The sequence below is a fragment of the Apis laboriosa genome, unplaced genomic scaffold (assembly GCF_014066325.1).
Source record: "Apis laboriosa isolate Shangri-la unplaced genomic scaffold, ASM1406632v1 scaffold11_cov152, whole genome shotgun sequence".
Lineage (NCBI taxonomy): Eukaryota > Metazoa > Arthropoda > Insecta > Hymenoptera > Apidae > Apis > Apis laboriosa.
Window position 1 is genome coordinate 4400880 of NW_025221020.1, and position 15993 is coordinate 4416872.

General features: G+C 39.7%; 3 protein-coding genes across 9 annotated transcripts in view; 1 reads left to right on the forward strand and 2 right to left on the reverse strand.

Annotated features, from left to right (window-relative positions):
• Positions 1–7754, forward strand: part of LOC122719478 (battenin) — a 13494-nt gene extending 5740 nt beyond the window's left edge. For both annotated transcript variants that reach the window (XM_043945313.1, XM_043945322.1), the window contains exons 4-9: positions 2014–2171; positions 3044–3202; positions 4518–4854; positions 5138–5287; positions 5439–5579; positions 5766–7754. In XM_043945313.1, coding sequence (XP_043801248.1) covers positions 2014–2171; positions 3044–3202; positions 4518–4854; positions 5138–5287; positions 5439–5579; positions 5766–5906 — 1086 coding nt within the window. In that variant the 3' untranslated portion in view covers positions 5907–7754. The remainder of the gene's footprint in view (positions 1–2013; positions 2172–3043; positions 3203–4517; positions 4855–5137; positions 5288–5438; positions 5580–5765) is intronic.
• A 150-nt stretch (positions 7755–7904) lies between these two features.
• On the reverse strand, positions 7905–11089 carry LOC122718951 (actin-like protein 6B). The gene is made up of 6 exons (XM_043944386.1): positions 11065–11089; positions 10777–10971; positions 9981–10418; positions 8930–9270; positions 8723–8818; positions 7905–8630 (listed from the first exon to the last, which is right to left on the reverse strand). The coding sequence occupies exons 1-6, from the start codon at positions 11087–11089 to the stop codon at positions 8466–8468; spliced, it is 1260 nt and encodes a 419-aa protein (XP_043800321.1). The 3' UTR covers positions 7905–8465.
• Positions 11090–11616: 527 nt separating this feature from the next.
• Positions 11617–15993, reverse strand: part of LOC122719450 (Down syndrome cell adhesion molecule-like protein Dscam2) — a 128391-nt gene continuing 124014 nt past the window's right edge. For 5 of the 6 annotated variants that reach the window (XM_043945251.1, XM_043945242.1, XM_043945271.1 and 2 more), the window contains 3 exons: positions 14500–14719; positions 13872–13962; positions 11617–13791 (listed from right to left, as the gene is read on the reverse strand). In XM_043945251.1, the coding sequence (XP_043801186.1) occupies positions 13536–13791; positions 13872–13962; positions 14500–14719 (567 nt within the window). In that variant the 3' untranslated portion in view covers positions 11617–13535. The remainder of the gene's footprint in view (positions 13792–13871; positions 13963–14499; positions 14720–15993) is intronic. The other variant, XM_043945281.1, reaches the window with a different exon arrangement.

Here is a 15993-nt window from a genome sequence, read left to right on the forward strand (position 1 = left end):
AAAAAAAAAAAAAAAAAAAAAAAAAAAGAACGTCAAACGAAATCTTCCGATCGTGTTTTCGCGTATACCGGTTTCCAAACGAGGGAAGACAGACGCTACTTGATTGCGAAACGACACGTAACCGATGCCTCGTTCCGCGAAGCGAAACGTCTTCGAACGTCAATTCCTTGAGATTTTCTCGTGAGATTATCACGCGTTTAACCACGCGGCCGTAAATCATAAGCGACAATTAATCTTGATAATAATGGGCGAACAAAGATACGTGTAAATTCGCGGAGACGAGCGATGCGTAACGAGCGCTCGAGCGAGTGCACTCGGATTCGTATAACGAGCCCGCTGCACAAGACACGATGAATCATCGATACTATACACCCGGCCGTATTACAGCACTACGATTAGGTCCTCGTATCGATTGGATTCCTTGTTGTCACTCGATGATGCTCCAATTTCCGCAGGAGTGTATACGAACTTAATGGCAAACTTCTGGAAGGAATAAAAAAAAAAAAAAAAAAGGAAAGACAAAAGAGTGATATCTGTTCGAAGGGAGTGCATAAGATAAATATATACGTGACATATACGCGAAAATACAAGAGTAGTTGAAAGTAATTGAAAAGTTGAAGAAAAAGTTGGTTGTTTTTATCGGTCGAAAGTTTCGCGATCCCTTCCTTTCTAACATAATCGTTTCAATCGGATCTAAAACGTTGCGACATCGTTGATCGAGTGTCTTACCTCTTAATGCCCACGCAATTTTACACGCTTGTTTTTTAATGCAGCTGATATTTTCAATCCAGAACGATTTATTGCGTCCGCTATATACTTGGGGGTCGTCTCTTTTTTTTATCGTCTCGACGATTTACCAAATAAGGAATCGGATTTTCGTCGGCGCCGAACTGATCGATCGATGCTAATGAATAACACGGGCTCCTCTTCCATGCGTTCGAGTTTCGAAACTTTTTACGCTCCTTTTTTTTTTTTTTTCTTTTTTTTCCTTTTTTTTTTTTATTTTTTTTCTTGTTCTCGTTACCTTGACGTTATCGGGTACATTAACGAGACTTTTAACACGCGACGATTAGGCCAAGTTTACACGAAAGACGTTTCACGCTTCGAAGGAAAAAAAAAAAAAAAAAAAAAAAAAAAAAATATCTGGATACGTTTCAAAGACTTATTACTTTTGTAAACGATGTACACGATCCGGCATAACAATGCCGTAATCCAATGCACGGCATGATCACGGGGTAACGTGCGGCTGAAATTCTAATCATGATTGTAAAACTTTATGATTTAATTAATTCGCGTCTAGTATTATGATGTATATCGCGGCAACTCGTCGGTCGACTCGTCTTCTTCTTGACGATTAATCGTCTCGTTAAACGATTCTCGTTCCTCGTGATCCTCATTGTTGACGAGGCGGGCGAGGCGGAGATAGCTTTGTTAATAAGAAATAACAAAGAAGAAGCGGAAGGAGGGAGGAGGGAGGGAGGGGAGGAGAAGGGAGGAAAGTTGTTAAAGCGAACAATTAAACTGAATTACGTAGACGAGACTGAACAGATTCTTGTATGAGAAGAATTTTCGTTATGTCATCGACAAATCCATATACGTGCATCTCGTATCGTAAAATATCTTTAGCCGCCTCCACCGTCTCCTTGTTTGCGCTCTTTCGACCGCGATTCGAGCACGTTTAGAAACGCGATTTAACTTACGTAAGCCGTGAATAACCACGGAGAATTAATATTCCAAGGTGGTAATGTCCGTGAAATAGAGATAGCAGCGTATGATAATTTCCGTATCCGTAAACGATTGTACCAATCGAATCGTGAAAAAAATAAATAAATAAATAAATAAATAAATAAACGAAGCTGATTTTTCCGATTTTACGTAAAATGTTACATTTTTTTTTTCTCCGTTTATCGTTTGAAGAGGATGCATTAATCGATTATTCTTTTCTTTTTTTTTTTCTTTTTTTTTTCTTTTCTCGTTTTCTTTCGTCTTTGGTTTCGTTTCAACTATATTAAGGATCCTGGAGTGGATTTCACGAATGGCACAATCACGACGACAAACCACACAGGGATCAGATCCTGCAACACATTGTCCACCGGCGCCATATTGCTGGCGGACATATTGCCCTCGTTGGCGGTGAAAATAATCACGCCGTTCCTGCCTTTTCACGTACAGTGAGTATCCATTCTTTTTTCTTTCCAATTTATCTTGTCTTCAATTGTTTACCATTCGATTTTGTTCATTCATCGCAATTTCGACGTAAACCTGACATATATACATATATATATATATATATATATATACACATACATATATATATTGTATATATATAAGCGTAACGAACGTTTGCGTCGAGCATTGAAAAAGAGCCAGTATGAGCACTGAAAAAAAAAAAAAGAGGAAAAAGAAAAAAAGAGAGAAAGACCAACGGTAATATGGTAAACGAAACATATTTAAACGTACGAGGGAACGAGACGGGACGAGATTGCATTTTATATCGAATTTTTTTTTCGAACGATAACCAACTATTTAAATAATTTAATGAAATCGAAATTACAGACAATGACTCATTAATTTTTTTCGATTTCACGATTCGTGTGACGTCGTAGCGCAACGATTGATCGCGCGAATATACGTGATTTATCTTATCGATGAGTTTGTCCGCGTATCGCATCGATAATGATTATCGTGACATTTGCGTAGATTTTTCGAGAAGGAAAAAGGGAGAAAAAAAAAGGAGGACGCGATCCTCCTTTTTGATTTTGAATAAAGATACGAGTGACGAGAGCGCGAAAAATCGTATTACGTATTCAGCGCGGTTTCCTTTTGGAAGACGTAGGAGGCCGGTTGACGTCGTACGCTTCTCATCGCACACGCATTTTACTTGTGGCCTATACTTCTCTAAATGACGCTTTCTCCGGCCACGAAAGCCACGCTATACACACTCGGGGGACGGATCATCTCCGGAGTCGTGCCCCTCCGCGGGCACGTCGCTATTTCCCGTGAATGAAAAACGCTAATCGATTAATCGAATCGTTAATTACAGTGCTCGACTGGCTACCTGTGTGTTATTTTCCGCTGCAGGATTCCTCGTGGTGTCGTTGAGCACTACTGAATGGCTCGCCATTCTGGGCGTCGTTATAACGTCACTCTCTTCCGGTTTGGGAGAAGTTACTCTGCTGAGTTACAGCCACAAGTATCCGAAGTAAGTACCATTCATTCCGTTTCCCTCCATTTTCTATTCATATTGTTGGTATTTTTTTTCTTTATTATTATTATTATTATTATTATTTTCTCTGAATGACTATCGCGATCGTTTCTTTCTTTCTATTCTATCGACGAACATTGTACACAGACGTGTTTTATGCATCGTGTTCTCGTGTCTTTTTTTTTCTTTTTTCATTCAATTTTCTTCAGCAATAAATAAAAAAAAAATAACGCAATTACAAATGCATGCGTCGAACGCATCGTATTTTTTTTTTTTTTCTTACGTTCGTCCTTTAATAACGTCTTTTAGTTCGTTCTCTAACGAACACGATAATAATAATAACTTATTATCTGTGTGTCTCTGATCTTAGCCGATGCTCGAGGATCACAGAATGTGCGCGAGAGAGAAAAAAAAAACGAGAAAAAAGATGAAATTAGGAATGAAAAAGAATGTAAAGGTAGAGAATGTAAAACGGACGAAAGTAGAAACGGCGAAAAGAGATAAAAAGAAAAAAAAGAAATACGATGTAAAAATCAATTGATGCAGGGTATTGAGGCAGCGGAGTATAAAACCGCAATATTGACATTTTAGACAGTTGTTCCAGAAAAGTAGAGATAAGATAATGGCCGTCGACAGGTTGGCCTTCCATGTTTAAGACTAGAAAAAAAAAAAAAGTATAATATGTGTAATAATACGATATGAAAGTTTTGATATGAAAAATAAGATAAAAAAAAAAAAAAAAGAAACATATAAAAAAAGTATATAGTACGGGATTCTGAAAAAACTCGTTGCGAGCACGAGGTACGTCTGTACTTATGTGTAATAACTGTTAATTACGATCTACTCTATTCTTCCCATTATTATCTGTATCTATCTATCTCTATCTATCTCTTTCTGTCATTTTGTCATTCTCTCTTCACTAACGATTAACCTTACCGTTGCAAAAGTTCATCAGAAAGGAACATACTCGCGACTCGTGGCTACGTATACATATACATACATATATACGAGTGAAAACGTGCATTTCAAGCGTGTATCCGATTCTAACACGATCATTCGTAAGAATTTATTCGGAAATTCGAGATTTTGATAATGATTTTGAGAAAAGATATATTACATCATGTTCTATTCCCCTCTTTATTAATTTTTTTCTCGTCTCTTTTTATTTTTATTATTTTTATTTTTTTATTTTTTTCCTTTTTTTCGTTAAAACTCATCGCCAGATATTAATCCGTTCACAGTTTGTCGAATTCTCTCCCGTTTAATCTTTGAAATTGCCCATCATAATTGAGAGCGATTCATTGTTTCGCAGACAAGTAATCGCGACATGGTCTTCCGGTACTGGAGGCGCCGGAATAATTGGCGCGCTATCTTATGCCTCCCTCACCACGTGGTTAAGCAACGAAGATACATTGTTACTTATGTTAATCGTACCGATCATACAAGGAATCACTTTCTGGTTGGTTCTGGTCCATCCGCCGCAGTCCAGTATCCCGATCACTAAGAACGGTATCGACAGCCAAGAGCAAATCATTGAGATCCCTAGGAAGAGCTTTAAAGAAAAGATCAATCTGGTACCGGGATTGCTGAAGTATATGATTCCTCTCGGGCTCGTGTACCTCTTCGAATATTTCATTAACCAAGGATTGGTAATGCTTTTTTGTTACACGAGCTTTTTTGTAGAATTGTGTTTGCCCCCCTCTCCTCCTTACCTCTGCTTCTTAGCTATTGTTTCTCATTTTTTTTTTTTTTTTTTTTTTTTTTTTTTTTTTTTTTTTTTGCCTTTATGTATTTCACGCTAATAAGATTACAAAATATTGTTGCTATAATTTCCGGCTAAGAATAGACGCAATTACGTATGGGTGTACGTAATAGAATAACACGGATAATCCAGGTGTTCTCATCGACACGTGTCACTTTAATTTTTTACAGTACGAGCTGATCGAATTCGACGGCATTTGGTTAACTCACGCCGAGCAATATCGCTGGCTCCAGGTTGATTATCAGATTGGAGTGTTTATCTCGAGATCGTCCGTCAATCTCGTCACGATCAACAAAATCTGGATCATGGCTGTCCTACAGGTAAATCGATTAAAAGTTTATTTACTCGTTGTCGATATTGTCAATGGAAACTTACGAGATCCTCCTCCTCCTCCTCCTCCTCCTCCTCCTCCTCCTCTTCGATAGTCGTAATCGAGCATAATCACGATTTATATCTTTGTATTCCTTTCAGTTTATCAACGTCATTATTTTGCTGTTCGAGACACTCTTCTATTACTTGCCCAGTATTTGGATCGTGTTCACGTTCGTTTTGTGGGAAGGCCTTCTCGGTGGTGGAGCATACGTGAATACATTTTATCGAATGTCCACCGAGGTAACGTAACTTTATTTTGACAAATTAACGTCGTTCCTTAATCTATGCGCATGGTATCTTTGCTCATGTAATGTACACATAGCTTCTAACATCTAATATCATTATAATAATAATAATAATAATAATAATAATAATAATAATAATAATTAAAAAAAGACGCGTAATATTTTCTCATCCGATTTGCAGATCCCAAGGGCAGATCGTAAAATTTCCTTGGGCATAGCCACGATGGCCGATTCCATTGGAATCGCGATGGCTGGTTGGTTATCTATGCCGGTTCACAACGCCATTTGCGGCCTGCCACAACCAAAACGAGTGGGAAGCTAGAAGACAGAAGTACGAAAGAAAACTATTTTTTTTTTTTTTTTTTTTTACAACAACGATTATACGAATGAGCACGACCGTCATGCCGTGATAAACAAGTATGTTATTTATTGTCGAATCATCTTCGATCACGTCCACACGGCCTCGAATAACGTCGATAATCGAGTGTATATAACGTCGTTCGTAAACTGCAACGGTTTACAACCACTACGTACTGTCAGTTACAATGTAGATATAGCGAAACGTCGAGACGATCATGTTCGATCATACCTCTCCGTTTGTATTTAACTTTGAAACCGCAAAGTATTCGAGCATCGTTCGAAATATTAATCGTAACAGTTTGTCGTTTTATATATATATATATATATTTTTTTCATTGAGATACGGAAATGAGAACGATGATTGAAAAGTGTGGACTACGATTCACAATGAAGTGTTATCGATACCGATGTTCCTGAATGAGAAAATTCAACTCGTTAGACTGTAAGTTCGATCGATTCTGAGATTTATTTGGTACAAATATTTAAAAGACTAGGAACAGGATTATGTTACAACTGGTTAGATTTTATTTTGTTGTGAGTTTTTTTTTTTTTTTTTTTAAAAGAAACGAAGAACGAAAATACGCGACAAACGAGCCAGAAATTGGATGCAGACGAGGAAGTCTCGCTTCGATTCAAATGTATTCGATAGAATTCGATCCACGTGGTCGAGTGTCGCGGCTGATACACTTGTTAAACGCGATAGTTTACCGATTATGGTTACAAACACGTATAAATGCGTTTTTATGATGCGTCTTTTAGCTATTAGGTTTTTACGCCGTTTCACGTTGGTCGTTCGATGATAAGAACGATACCAGTATTTATTAGTTAGCGTAACGCATCGATTATCCGCCGCTTGGATTCGATGAATGAAACAGCGAATTCGATTTACGATATTTTTTTTCTTTCTTTCTTTTTTTCTTTCTTTCTTTCTTCTCCGCATGTACTCGATTATATGGTTTTGGAAAACAGATATTGGTAAACAGATTACCATTATTTTTAATTGTAATTTCGCTTGAATCGATGCACCATCGCGTATCTATAGTAACACGAGTTGAGCATTGTTTCTCGACGCCTCTTCGGAAATCAACTCCGCTTTCTTTCCTTTTTTTTTTTTTTCTCGTATACGAGAAAATTAAATCGAATTTTAATATCACAACCGAAATTTTTTAAACATTCCCATTCGCGGACAGAATATTTGTTGGGACGCGCGAAAGTATTAATTATAATCGAATCGCAGATCAAACATCTGAAAGGACCAAAATTTCGTCTCGACGAATGAGAATTTCGCCACTTACGCGAGAAAGGTCCTTCTTTTTCTCTTCTCTTTTTTTTTTTTTTTTTCTAACAAAATAATTCGCCTCTTCCTAAATACATATTGTATATGTGATATATCGATAATACTATTTCCTACATTTATTTTGAAATATAAATATATATATATATATATATATATATATATAGTATATATATATATATATTTATATAAGAGATATTATATTGTTTACTACTATCGTAATATATTATATATTTGTCGTTGTAGAACTTTGGAACTGCTCGTGACGCGTTTTTAAAAAATGAAATGTTGCGGTTCGCGGTTTTCCCCAATTTTATTTTATCATATTATTATTCTTTCCTTCCTTATTTTTATTATAATAAAAAAAAAAGAAAAAAAAAAGAAAATTGAAACAAGGAAAGGAACAACGAACGATATAGAGATATAGCGTGAACAATAAACTGAAATTGGAATAACTGTGTAATTTGTTGTTGTGATTACGGATTCGAAATAAACGGTGAAATCTTTTTTTCAAAATCAGTTCTTTTTCTTTCGACATCCATCATCACCCGCACTATCGATTGTAACTTATCGAACGATAGATCCGAATTGTCAACGCAAGATTGTTCGAGCAGTTAGGAACTGTATTTCTTTCTTTTAGAAACGTACCGCATGCATTTATCTAGTGAAATAATATTTTTTTATACGATCCAAGCAGAGAGAACTCGATGTTTCATCTTCAAAGAAACCAAACATTTGAAATTTTTCTTTTCGACACTCGATATTAGAAAATTTTAAGATTCGAGCTCGATGCTTCTATTTTCTTTTTTGTTGTTTGCCAATCTTTATGTATCAAGCTTTGAATCTCAAAAAATCTTTAAAGATCTTTCACCGAGTTCCGAGTTACAAAGATTACATCGAATATATGAACCGATAGCACACGCTTTAAGAATAACATGCTAGTCAACGTTTGTTTGTTCTTTTTTTTTTTTTTCTTCGGGCATATAAATTTGTCTAACACGCGTCTCGCGCAAAACCATTCGATATTAATCGTTTTTGATATCGATCGCTCGTATTGTCTCGTGTTGGCCCTTAACGCTCCGAAATGATCATTCGAAATACTTAACTTAGTTAAAAATTGGCCGTCTCCTCGACCGCGCGCACAAATTATAATTATACGTAGAGAATGTCGGACGATTTGTAAAAATAATCACGAAATATAATTTTGATTGTTGCTTGAGCTTTTGATCACGCGCACCGCTCCAGAATCAGTTTACCCGATTCCTCGTACTCTTGCCGCGACAACCACATCTGCTGGAAGGATCCAAGGGAGCTGAGGATCGATCCACCGATCCACGCACCGTATCGCCGTTCGCTCGAACTGTTCGCGCTAATTATTTTCAGTCTCATACTCTGTAAAACTCATCCAATCAATCAGTCAATCTCTCCAAGAGATCGCATTACCTTCAAAAAAAAAAAAAAAAAGAAAAAAAAATAATACTCACCGGAGGAGTCTTGCTGGCTAAATCACGATTCAGTCTTTCGCTAAAACCTTGCAGGCAGGAATTGCCGCCTGTAACCACCACGCTTCCGTACAAACTCTAAAAAAGAGAAAGAGAAAAAAAAAAGTATTTCATTTCGATAAACGATGTTAATTAATTATCACGTTGATTTCTGCGGAAGAACGAGATGAGTTAGAAGAAGGAGCTTACAGGTCTGATGTCCATGTCGCACATGCCCACACTGGTGGTGACTAGAGGACCAACCCCAAGAATGCTGGCTCCAACACCCTTCACGTTGCTGGGATCGAACAGGGCTTCCGGAATCATGAGCCTGACGGAGCCGAAATCATCGTTGTACCCGGTCGGGAACTCGTAGTGTTTCATTGGCAAAGTGTTGGCCACGTCCTCGTCGTAAGGACTGTCCGAGACTTGGAGACAATTCATTTGAAAGTCTTGCAACAACTCTCTGACCATATAACTCATCCAGGAAGACGTTGGTTGGGGACCGGCCCTCTTGATCCAGCGTGGTGGGTCCCTTTCACGGACCACATCTGTGTGCGATATCGTATCGTGTCAATCGTGTTTCTCCTCGCCTCGGCGATTAACGATTAATCTCTACGGAGAGAAGCAATGGGGAACGAATAGAGAATTAATTTAAGAAGAGAATTTCGCGTTCGAGTATCCGTACAAATGTTTGAGCGTTTGTTGGCTCGATATAAATAGACGCATATCACGTCAGATCCGGAATTATGAAATATTAGAAAAGGGAAGGGTCGGATAAAAGGGGGGAGGAGGGGGATGCCCTTTCAGCGAGAAAAATGTTGAACAGTCTAAACACTCCTTAACCCTTTGAAAAGCGCGAAACGATGACAAGTGTTCGGTAAATCTGGCCAGCGCGTGCGGTAAAGGCGCGCGAACGTTGAATGAATGCATTCAACGTATTACGACTCAAGTGCTCTGCACACAGCGCGCCGTTCATCGTTCAAAATGCACATTGAAAAGGATTCAAACTGCTCCCTTTTGTGCCTCGTAATAGAAACCCTTCCACCACGCGCTAAACATTCCTTTCTCATCTCAACACGTCGATTCTATCTGATTAATAAGCCGAGTCGAGCCGAGTCGAGTCGAGTCGACACTTGATCCGTTCATCGGATTAAATCGTCGCCATTGCTTTTCTCTGTCTTCTTTTCTCGTCGACGACGAAACGACGATTCGATTTATCGGATTATTCGAGCCGAGAAAATTTCACGAGAATTTTTGCCTTTGCTCGCGACCAGGCAGGCCGGGGTCAGCTCGATCTCCTTCTCCTCGAAGAATTGCCTGCACTGCATCGTGATGAAATCACCGCCCAACGGGCTTTTCACGATTCCCTGGGTGATGACGTAACCGTCGTGCACAGGGACCGCGCTCGTGTGAGTCGCCCCGCTGTCCACAACCATGGCCGTCGATCTTCCGTTCGCGTACGCGGCCAAAACGGCGTTCTTGCAGATGTACATTGCTGGAACGTTGAATTTCTCGAACATCAGCTCCAGCAATTTTTCGCGCTTCAACCTCGTGTTCCAAGGGCACTCGGTCATCAGGATCGGATGGTGTTCCGCGAGAGCGTGAAGCCGTTGCTTGTACGTGTACTCCGTCAGCCGCTCGAACATGTCCCAATCCTCGATCATCCCGTCCTTCATTAAACTAACCATCTCCATATCTGGGATAATAAAATAAATAGGTCAGAGGTCATACGTTACCGCGTTGCACCATCTTTAATCATTTATTTTCTAAAATATAAAATATACAAAAAAGAATACAAATTGTGCTACAATTATAAAGGAGTTCATCTAGAATCCGCAATATTAATCCAAATCAAAATTGATGCGATAGAAAAATGGTACGCGGATGATAAAAGGCTATACCGCTTTTTTCTTTTTTTTTTTTTTTTTTTTTTTTTTTTTTTTCTAAGTTTCGAAATGGAATTTACGATGGAGAGGAAAGGGGTCAAACTTGAACGAGTAGAAGTACCGAGATATAATCGCGTTTGCCCTGATAGGATTACGGAATGATCGTACCCTTCTTTCGCACTTGAATGGCCGTGACATCGATGTTGTAGTGCTTCCTGACGTTCTGACTGCCGTCCGCCGACTCGATGCTGTCCTCCCATACACCGAGGGTGGTCGGGATTTCAGCCTTCGGTGTGTCCTCACCGCCATAACCAACGCGTAGGCTCTGGTGTCCAACGTCGAAAATTATAGCACCGACCTCGTCTGCGGCAAAAATCGAAACGATTTACGCGAGATTCTCTTGCGAAACGGCGCACCCTTTTTTTCCGCAAATATTGCGGACCGCGTATCACATACCTCCGCCGTAGACACCACCGCTCATAGTATCTGGAGAGGAAAGGAACGTCGGCGCATGCCCACCAACCCTGTTTCGACCTCACCGGTCCATACAGCCCCCCTCACCCTCCCTCGCCCTTCTTCCTTCCTCGTGCCCGTATATCGAGGATTCTGCGACCCTACACCGACCGTACCTACATCGCTCCTTTTGCATATCCCCAATCTACGATCGGGAGGAGGACGAAAACGGTGCGCGATCGATCGGCACCGTTTAAAGCATCGAACGAACCCTTTCTCCATCGGAGCGCCTTTGTCTGGACGAAGGGAGGCTCGTACGTTCGAGAGAAGGTTACCAATCCGATTATCCCGGGAGGAGAAATTTTCATTTTTCAAATTTTTGTATCGTGTCAATTTATTGTATTGTTCTTTTGTCGTTGGGTTTCTTATTCGGATTTAAAGATCGAGATGACACGAGAGGAGGAGGAGGGGAGTAATGAATAACGCGCCAGACAATCGGATATCCGTTATGGAATTAGTGTTGTATATTTTACAAAGTAAATAGAATATAAACAATCTAAAGTCGTCTAAAAACACAATAGTACGAATTTCGTGGTAAATCATTCGTTCATATATTATAAAGTATACGATTTGTCAACAGATCGATATCTCTTCTTTCGTAGCCCCCGATTCTCGTGCTTCGTGATCGGGGGCGCCGAGATATAACGAGAGAGAGAGAGAGAGAGAGAGCACTCAGACTCAAAAATCATCGTCACGTTGCCGAGTGAACGATCGATTTGCTTGTACGTACGGTATTGAACTGATTCGATGACAACAGATGCGTTTACGTAGACTCGATAGATGTGTTTTTTTTTTTTTTTTTTTTTCCCTTAACGACAGTCGAATAAATTTATTAATACTCTGCGTGTTTTTTTTTCTTCCTTTTATTTTTTTACTTTAGTTTTTTACTTTATCTTTTATTTCTTTTTTCTTTTTTTTTTTTTGCTTTTTTGTTTTTTGGTTTTGTCGTCTGTTTTCCATAGCGTATCGCTCGGTCCGTCGATCGTTAATCGACGCGCGAAATTCAAACGCGGCGAAACGATCGCTTTCAGTTTCAACGTTTCAACCAAGTAGAACTAGAATCTTTTTTTTATTTCCCTTCGTTTCTTCGTGATCCGCGTCGTTCGCGCGTTCGTTTCTTTCCGTCGAGGTACACGAACACGTACCTTAACAATTAACAACATTGGTAATTACAGACATCTTACAGACAATTTTATTTATTTATTTATTTTATTCTTTTTTTTTCTTTTTCTTATTTTGCTTTGAACGTTAAAGTTTTAGGCTACACGTTTCATCTACTAAAAAAAAAAAAAAAAAAAAAATATTTCAGTCTCGCAGTAAATGAAACGACACCGATGACAACGACGAAACAAACATTTTTGTTTTTTCATGGCCTAGCTTTCGTTATTTGTACACATAGCTGGTTCACACGAACGAGAAATACGCTTGCGAAAGGAATTTGCTTCACGTTATTCATTTTTTTTTCTTTATTGAAAAGAGACGACTGATTGAAAATCAGTAGATAAAACGTAGATCTACGAAATTGGAAGACCAAGTAAACTCGTAACAAATCGTAACACTCGTATTGCTCGTTTGGGATATGCGCTCGATATTGAATGGAAACCGATATTTCTTCGAATGGAATCTATGCTGCAACGTAGTCTTAATAGGACGATTCGCGATTTCGACGATTAGTATTCAGTACGATTCGAGTCTTTGATTAATTAATTAAAAGATAATAAGAGTCTTTTCTCGTCAGGAAGTCGAAAAAAATCTTCCTCGTGTATCGCGTTTATGGCAGAGATGAGTGGCTCTCATCTGTCGCAGTCTTAACGCCGAATGAAACTCATACGTTAAACGGACGTTGTTGTCGATCTCGAACTCGAGCAATTATGCCGTGTAATCGTCGTTCGATAAAACCTGCGATAAAAATTTACCTAATTTGTTGCAAAGGTAGGGGAATCGAGTCGAGTCTCTTATAGGATGATCCTCGTTTTCTCTCGTAAACAACGAGACGATCGATAAAAAAGTTTGATCGATTGGAAAAATCGAACGAACGATGGGCTCTTTCTTTTCCCCGAGATCGTAATCGAAAAACTAAAATTGGCAGTTTGAAGAATACATGAGTTCGCAGATAGGTACGTTCGTTTCGTTTCTAGGATACGACGCTGTTTTTTTTCTCTTTTCCATCGACATAGGCCAGGAACACGAACGGAGGGGGGCACGCACGATCGATTGCCATCGTGATGGCCACGATGGCCGATGAATAAATTAACGAAAGACGGACCACGATGGTATTCCTCTTTCTTTTCTTTTCTTTTCTTTTCTTTTTCTTTTTCTTTTTTCCCTTTACATCGAGATATTTGAAATGGGGTTTCGTTCGTTTCGCTTGGTATATCATCGTGGAGATTCTCTACAATTCTTCATTATTTTATTTACACCGCGATTACAAAGTCACGGACGTTTCGTTGGCCGCGATCGAGATCGCACTCCGCCTCGCTTAGCTCAAACGCGTCGGAGAAGCCCGAGGGTGGGTCCAGCTTGGGGACGAACAGATTCCCTGATCCGTCACGCTCCTGGTCCCGATTGGAGCAGGAATTGCTCGACTGGTGCTTGGAATTGCCAAACCCGGAGATTGGGCCGAAGTTGGAACGGGTCTCCTCGCTGGTATGACGCGCCAGCTGTAACATCCTTCGAGAGGCAACCAGAGCATCGATTAATTCATTTCGTTTCAAACTTTCCCCCCCCACGAATATACAATAATCCCTTACTTGGATCTTCCCCTTCCAGGAAACGATTTTCTCTCAAAAATCGGTGAGGGTTCTGTAGACGTGCTAGATTCTGGTCCATGGTACAGGAAGTCTGAAAGCAAGAGAGAACGCAACGATTTTTCCCCGGTGAATAGATAGAAAGGGTGATGTCGTGACTCGCGCGACACCGTTCCTTCGAAACGACGACTTCCCCCCTTCTCCCCCTGATTCCGTTCCAACGAAGACAACAAACAAGCGTGAAATACTCGATCACATATTTGGTGCACTCTAAATAAACAATATATATAAATATATATATATATATATATAGACAGGCAACGGGGGAACGGACATCCTGTACTGTGGTGCATGGGGAAAAAACTAGGTAACACTCCTCCTCTCCTTTCGTTTCCCTTTCTTTTTTTTTTTTTACATTTTTTTATTTTCTTCTTCTTTTTTTCTCCCTGTCACATGGCCATGGTCAAAAGGGAGGTCGAGGAACGAGAAGCGCGTCCTCTTTTTCTTTTTTTTTGAAAAAAGAGCAGGATCAAACGAAACTGGAGACGGGCCAGAGAGACAGAGATAGAGATAGATTCCTTTTGGAGGAATGAAAGAAGGCGAAAGATAGAAGGATGAAAGATTTGCATACTGTGGACACGCGAGTCGGCCGCAGACACCGAGTGGTGCGAATCGACGAGGTGATTTGAAGACTCGGTTCGGCTGCTGGTCCCGACTTCCGTGTCGCTGTCCGAGCCCAGGGTGTCGTATTCCTCCGACTCGGACTTGCCCTGACTGACCTTGTGCGTTTTGTGCAACGGCGCAGAGGACGAACGGCCTCCGCGCACCTTAGTGTACCGGTTGCAATCCGACTGCAATCACACGGAATTTGTTTCCATGAATTTTGGCACATCATCGCACGAGGGAACGAGGACACGCGCTACACCGATATATCCTTGTATCGAATCGAATCGAATCGAATCGAATCGAAACGCGTCAATTCATCGCGTGTTCGATGTTAGATCGTTTGCTAGCTATTAGAGATCTTTAGATCAGAGTCGGATCCCATTTGTCATTTGTGTCGTATATACAATGTTGCACACACTGTCGTTCGTAAGTCACCCACCACCAGATAGACGCCAATTTCCCAATTTTAAATTATAATAATATTGTTTGACGTAAGTTGTTTCTTGATACTTCTCGTCAAAATTTTTTCGTGACTTATGGACGGTAATATGTGACGCGTAAGATCGACATTTGCATCGCGGTATATTTATCGAGTCAGAGATCAAATGACTCTGATCTCTTGAATCTCGTTCACGATTCACACTACTGTCTCTTCTCTATGACCAAATATATATATCTATATATATATATGATCGATGATACGTAATATCATACACCAGAACATCGCTTCGATTCTTATTCTACAACTATACATGAGCTAATAAATGAGAAGAGTTGGCGAGAGATGTGTAGAATATGGCGAATTTATATATATAATACATATAAAAAAAAATTATCATTGTTGCATCGGTGTTGCGGTTCCTCGATGGACTGATCAGGACAGATGCGAAACGAAGCAAGGTGGGACCAGCAGTCACAATGATCGATCCTCTATGATGCACATCTGTTCTACTCGATCCACGCGCGTTTCTCTACAAACATGTTCTCTTTTTTTTTTTTTTAAATTGTTTCTGCGTCTGAATTATGACTGTTTCGACGTTTACGAGCGACATACGTTATACGAGCCCGTGTTTTTTTTTTGAGCCCGCGAATTGTTCGCGGAAAAAAAAAAGAAAATCGTACAAACAAATCGTTCGTGCCAGACAATCTGCGCTAAACAACATACCCGATAGCCAAGACCGATACGCACGCGCGAAATTATGATTAGGATTGTGCAAAAAGCGCGCAACATGCTTCCAAGCGAAATTAATGCGATTTTAATCCCCTTTTGCTTCCTTTACCGATCCGATTTTTCGATCGTTCGGTATAAATATAATAAAATAGTCACGATAGCGAGGAGGAAGCGAAGCTTTGTTTCGGAGGATGTTTTCACTTTGGAATGTGGTAAAAAGTTCGTATTTTTTTTTTTATCGATTTATTGCAATCGATACAATTTTCTTTTTTTTTTAGAACTTTGTAA

What these genes read in the sequence shown, in the direction of transcription:
- LOC122718951 (XM_043944386.1), bottom strand. Translation starts at nt 11,089, where the DNA reads ATGAGCGGTGGTGTCTACGGCGGAG. An exon ending in CATTCAAGTGCGAAAGAAGG is followed by an intron (nt 10,419 to 10,776) that starts GTACGATCATTC and finishes TTATTATCCCAG; the next exon opens with ATATGGAGATGGTTAGTTTA. An exon ending in CTGCCTGGTCGCGAGCAAAG is followed by an intron (nt 9,271 to 9,980) that starts GCAAAAATTCTC and finishes TATCGCACACAG; the next exon opens with ATGTGGTCCGTGAAAGGGAC.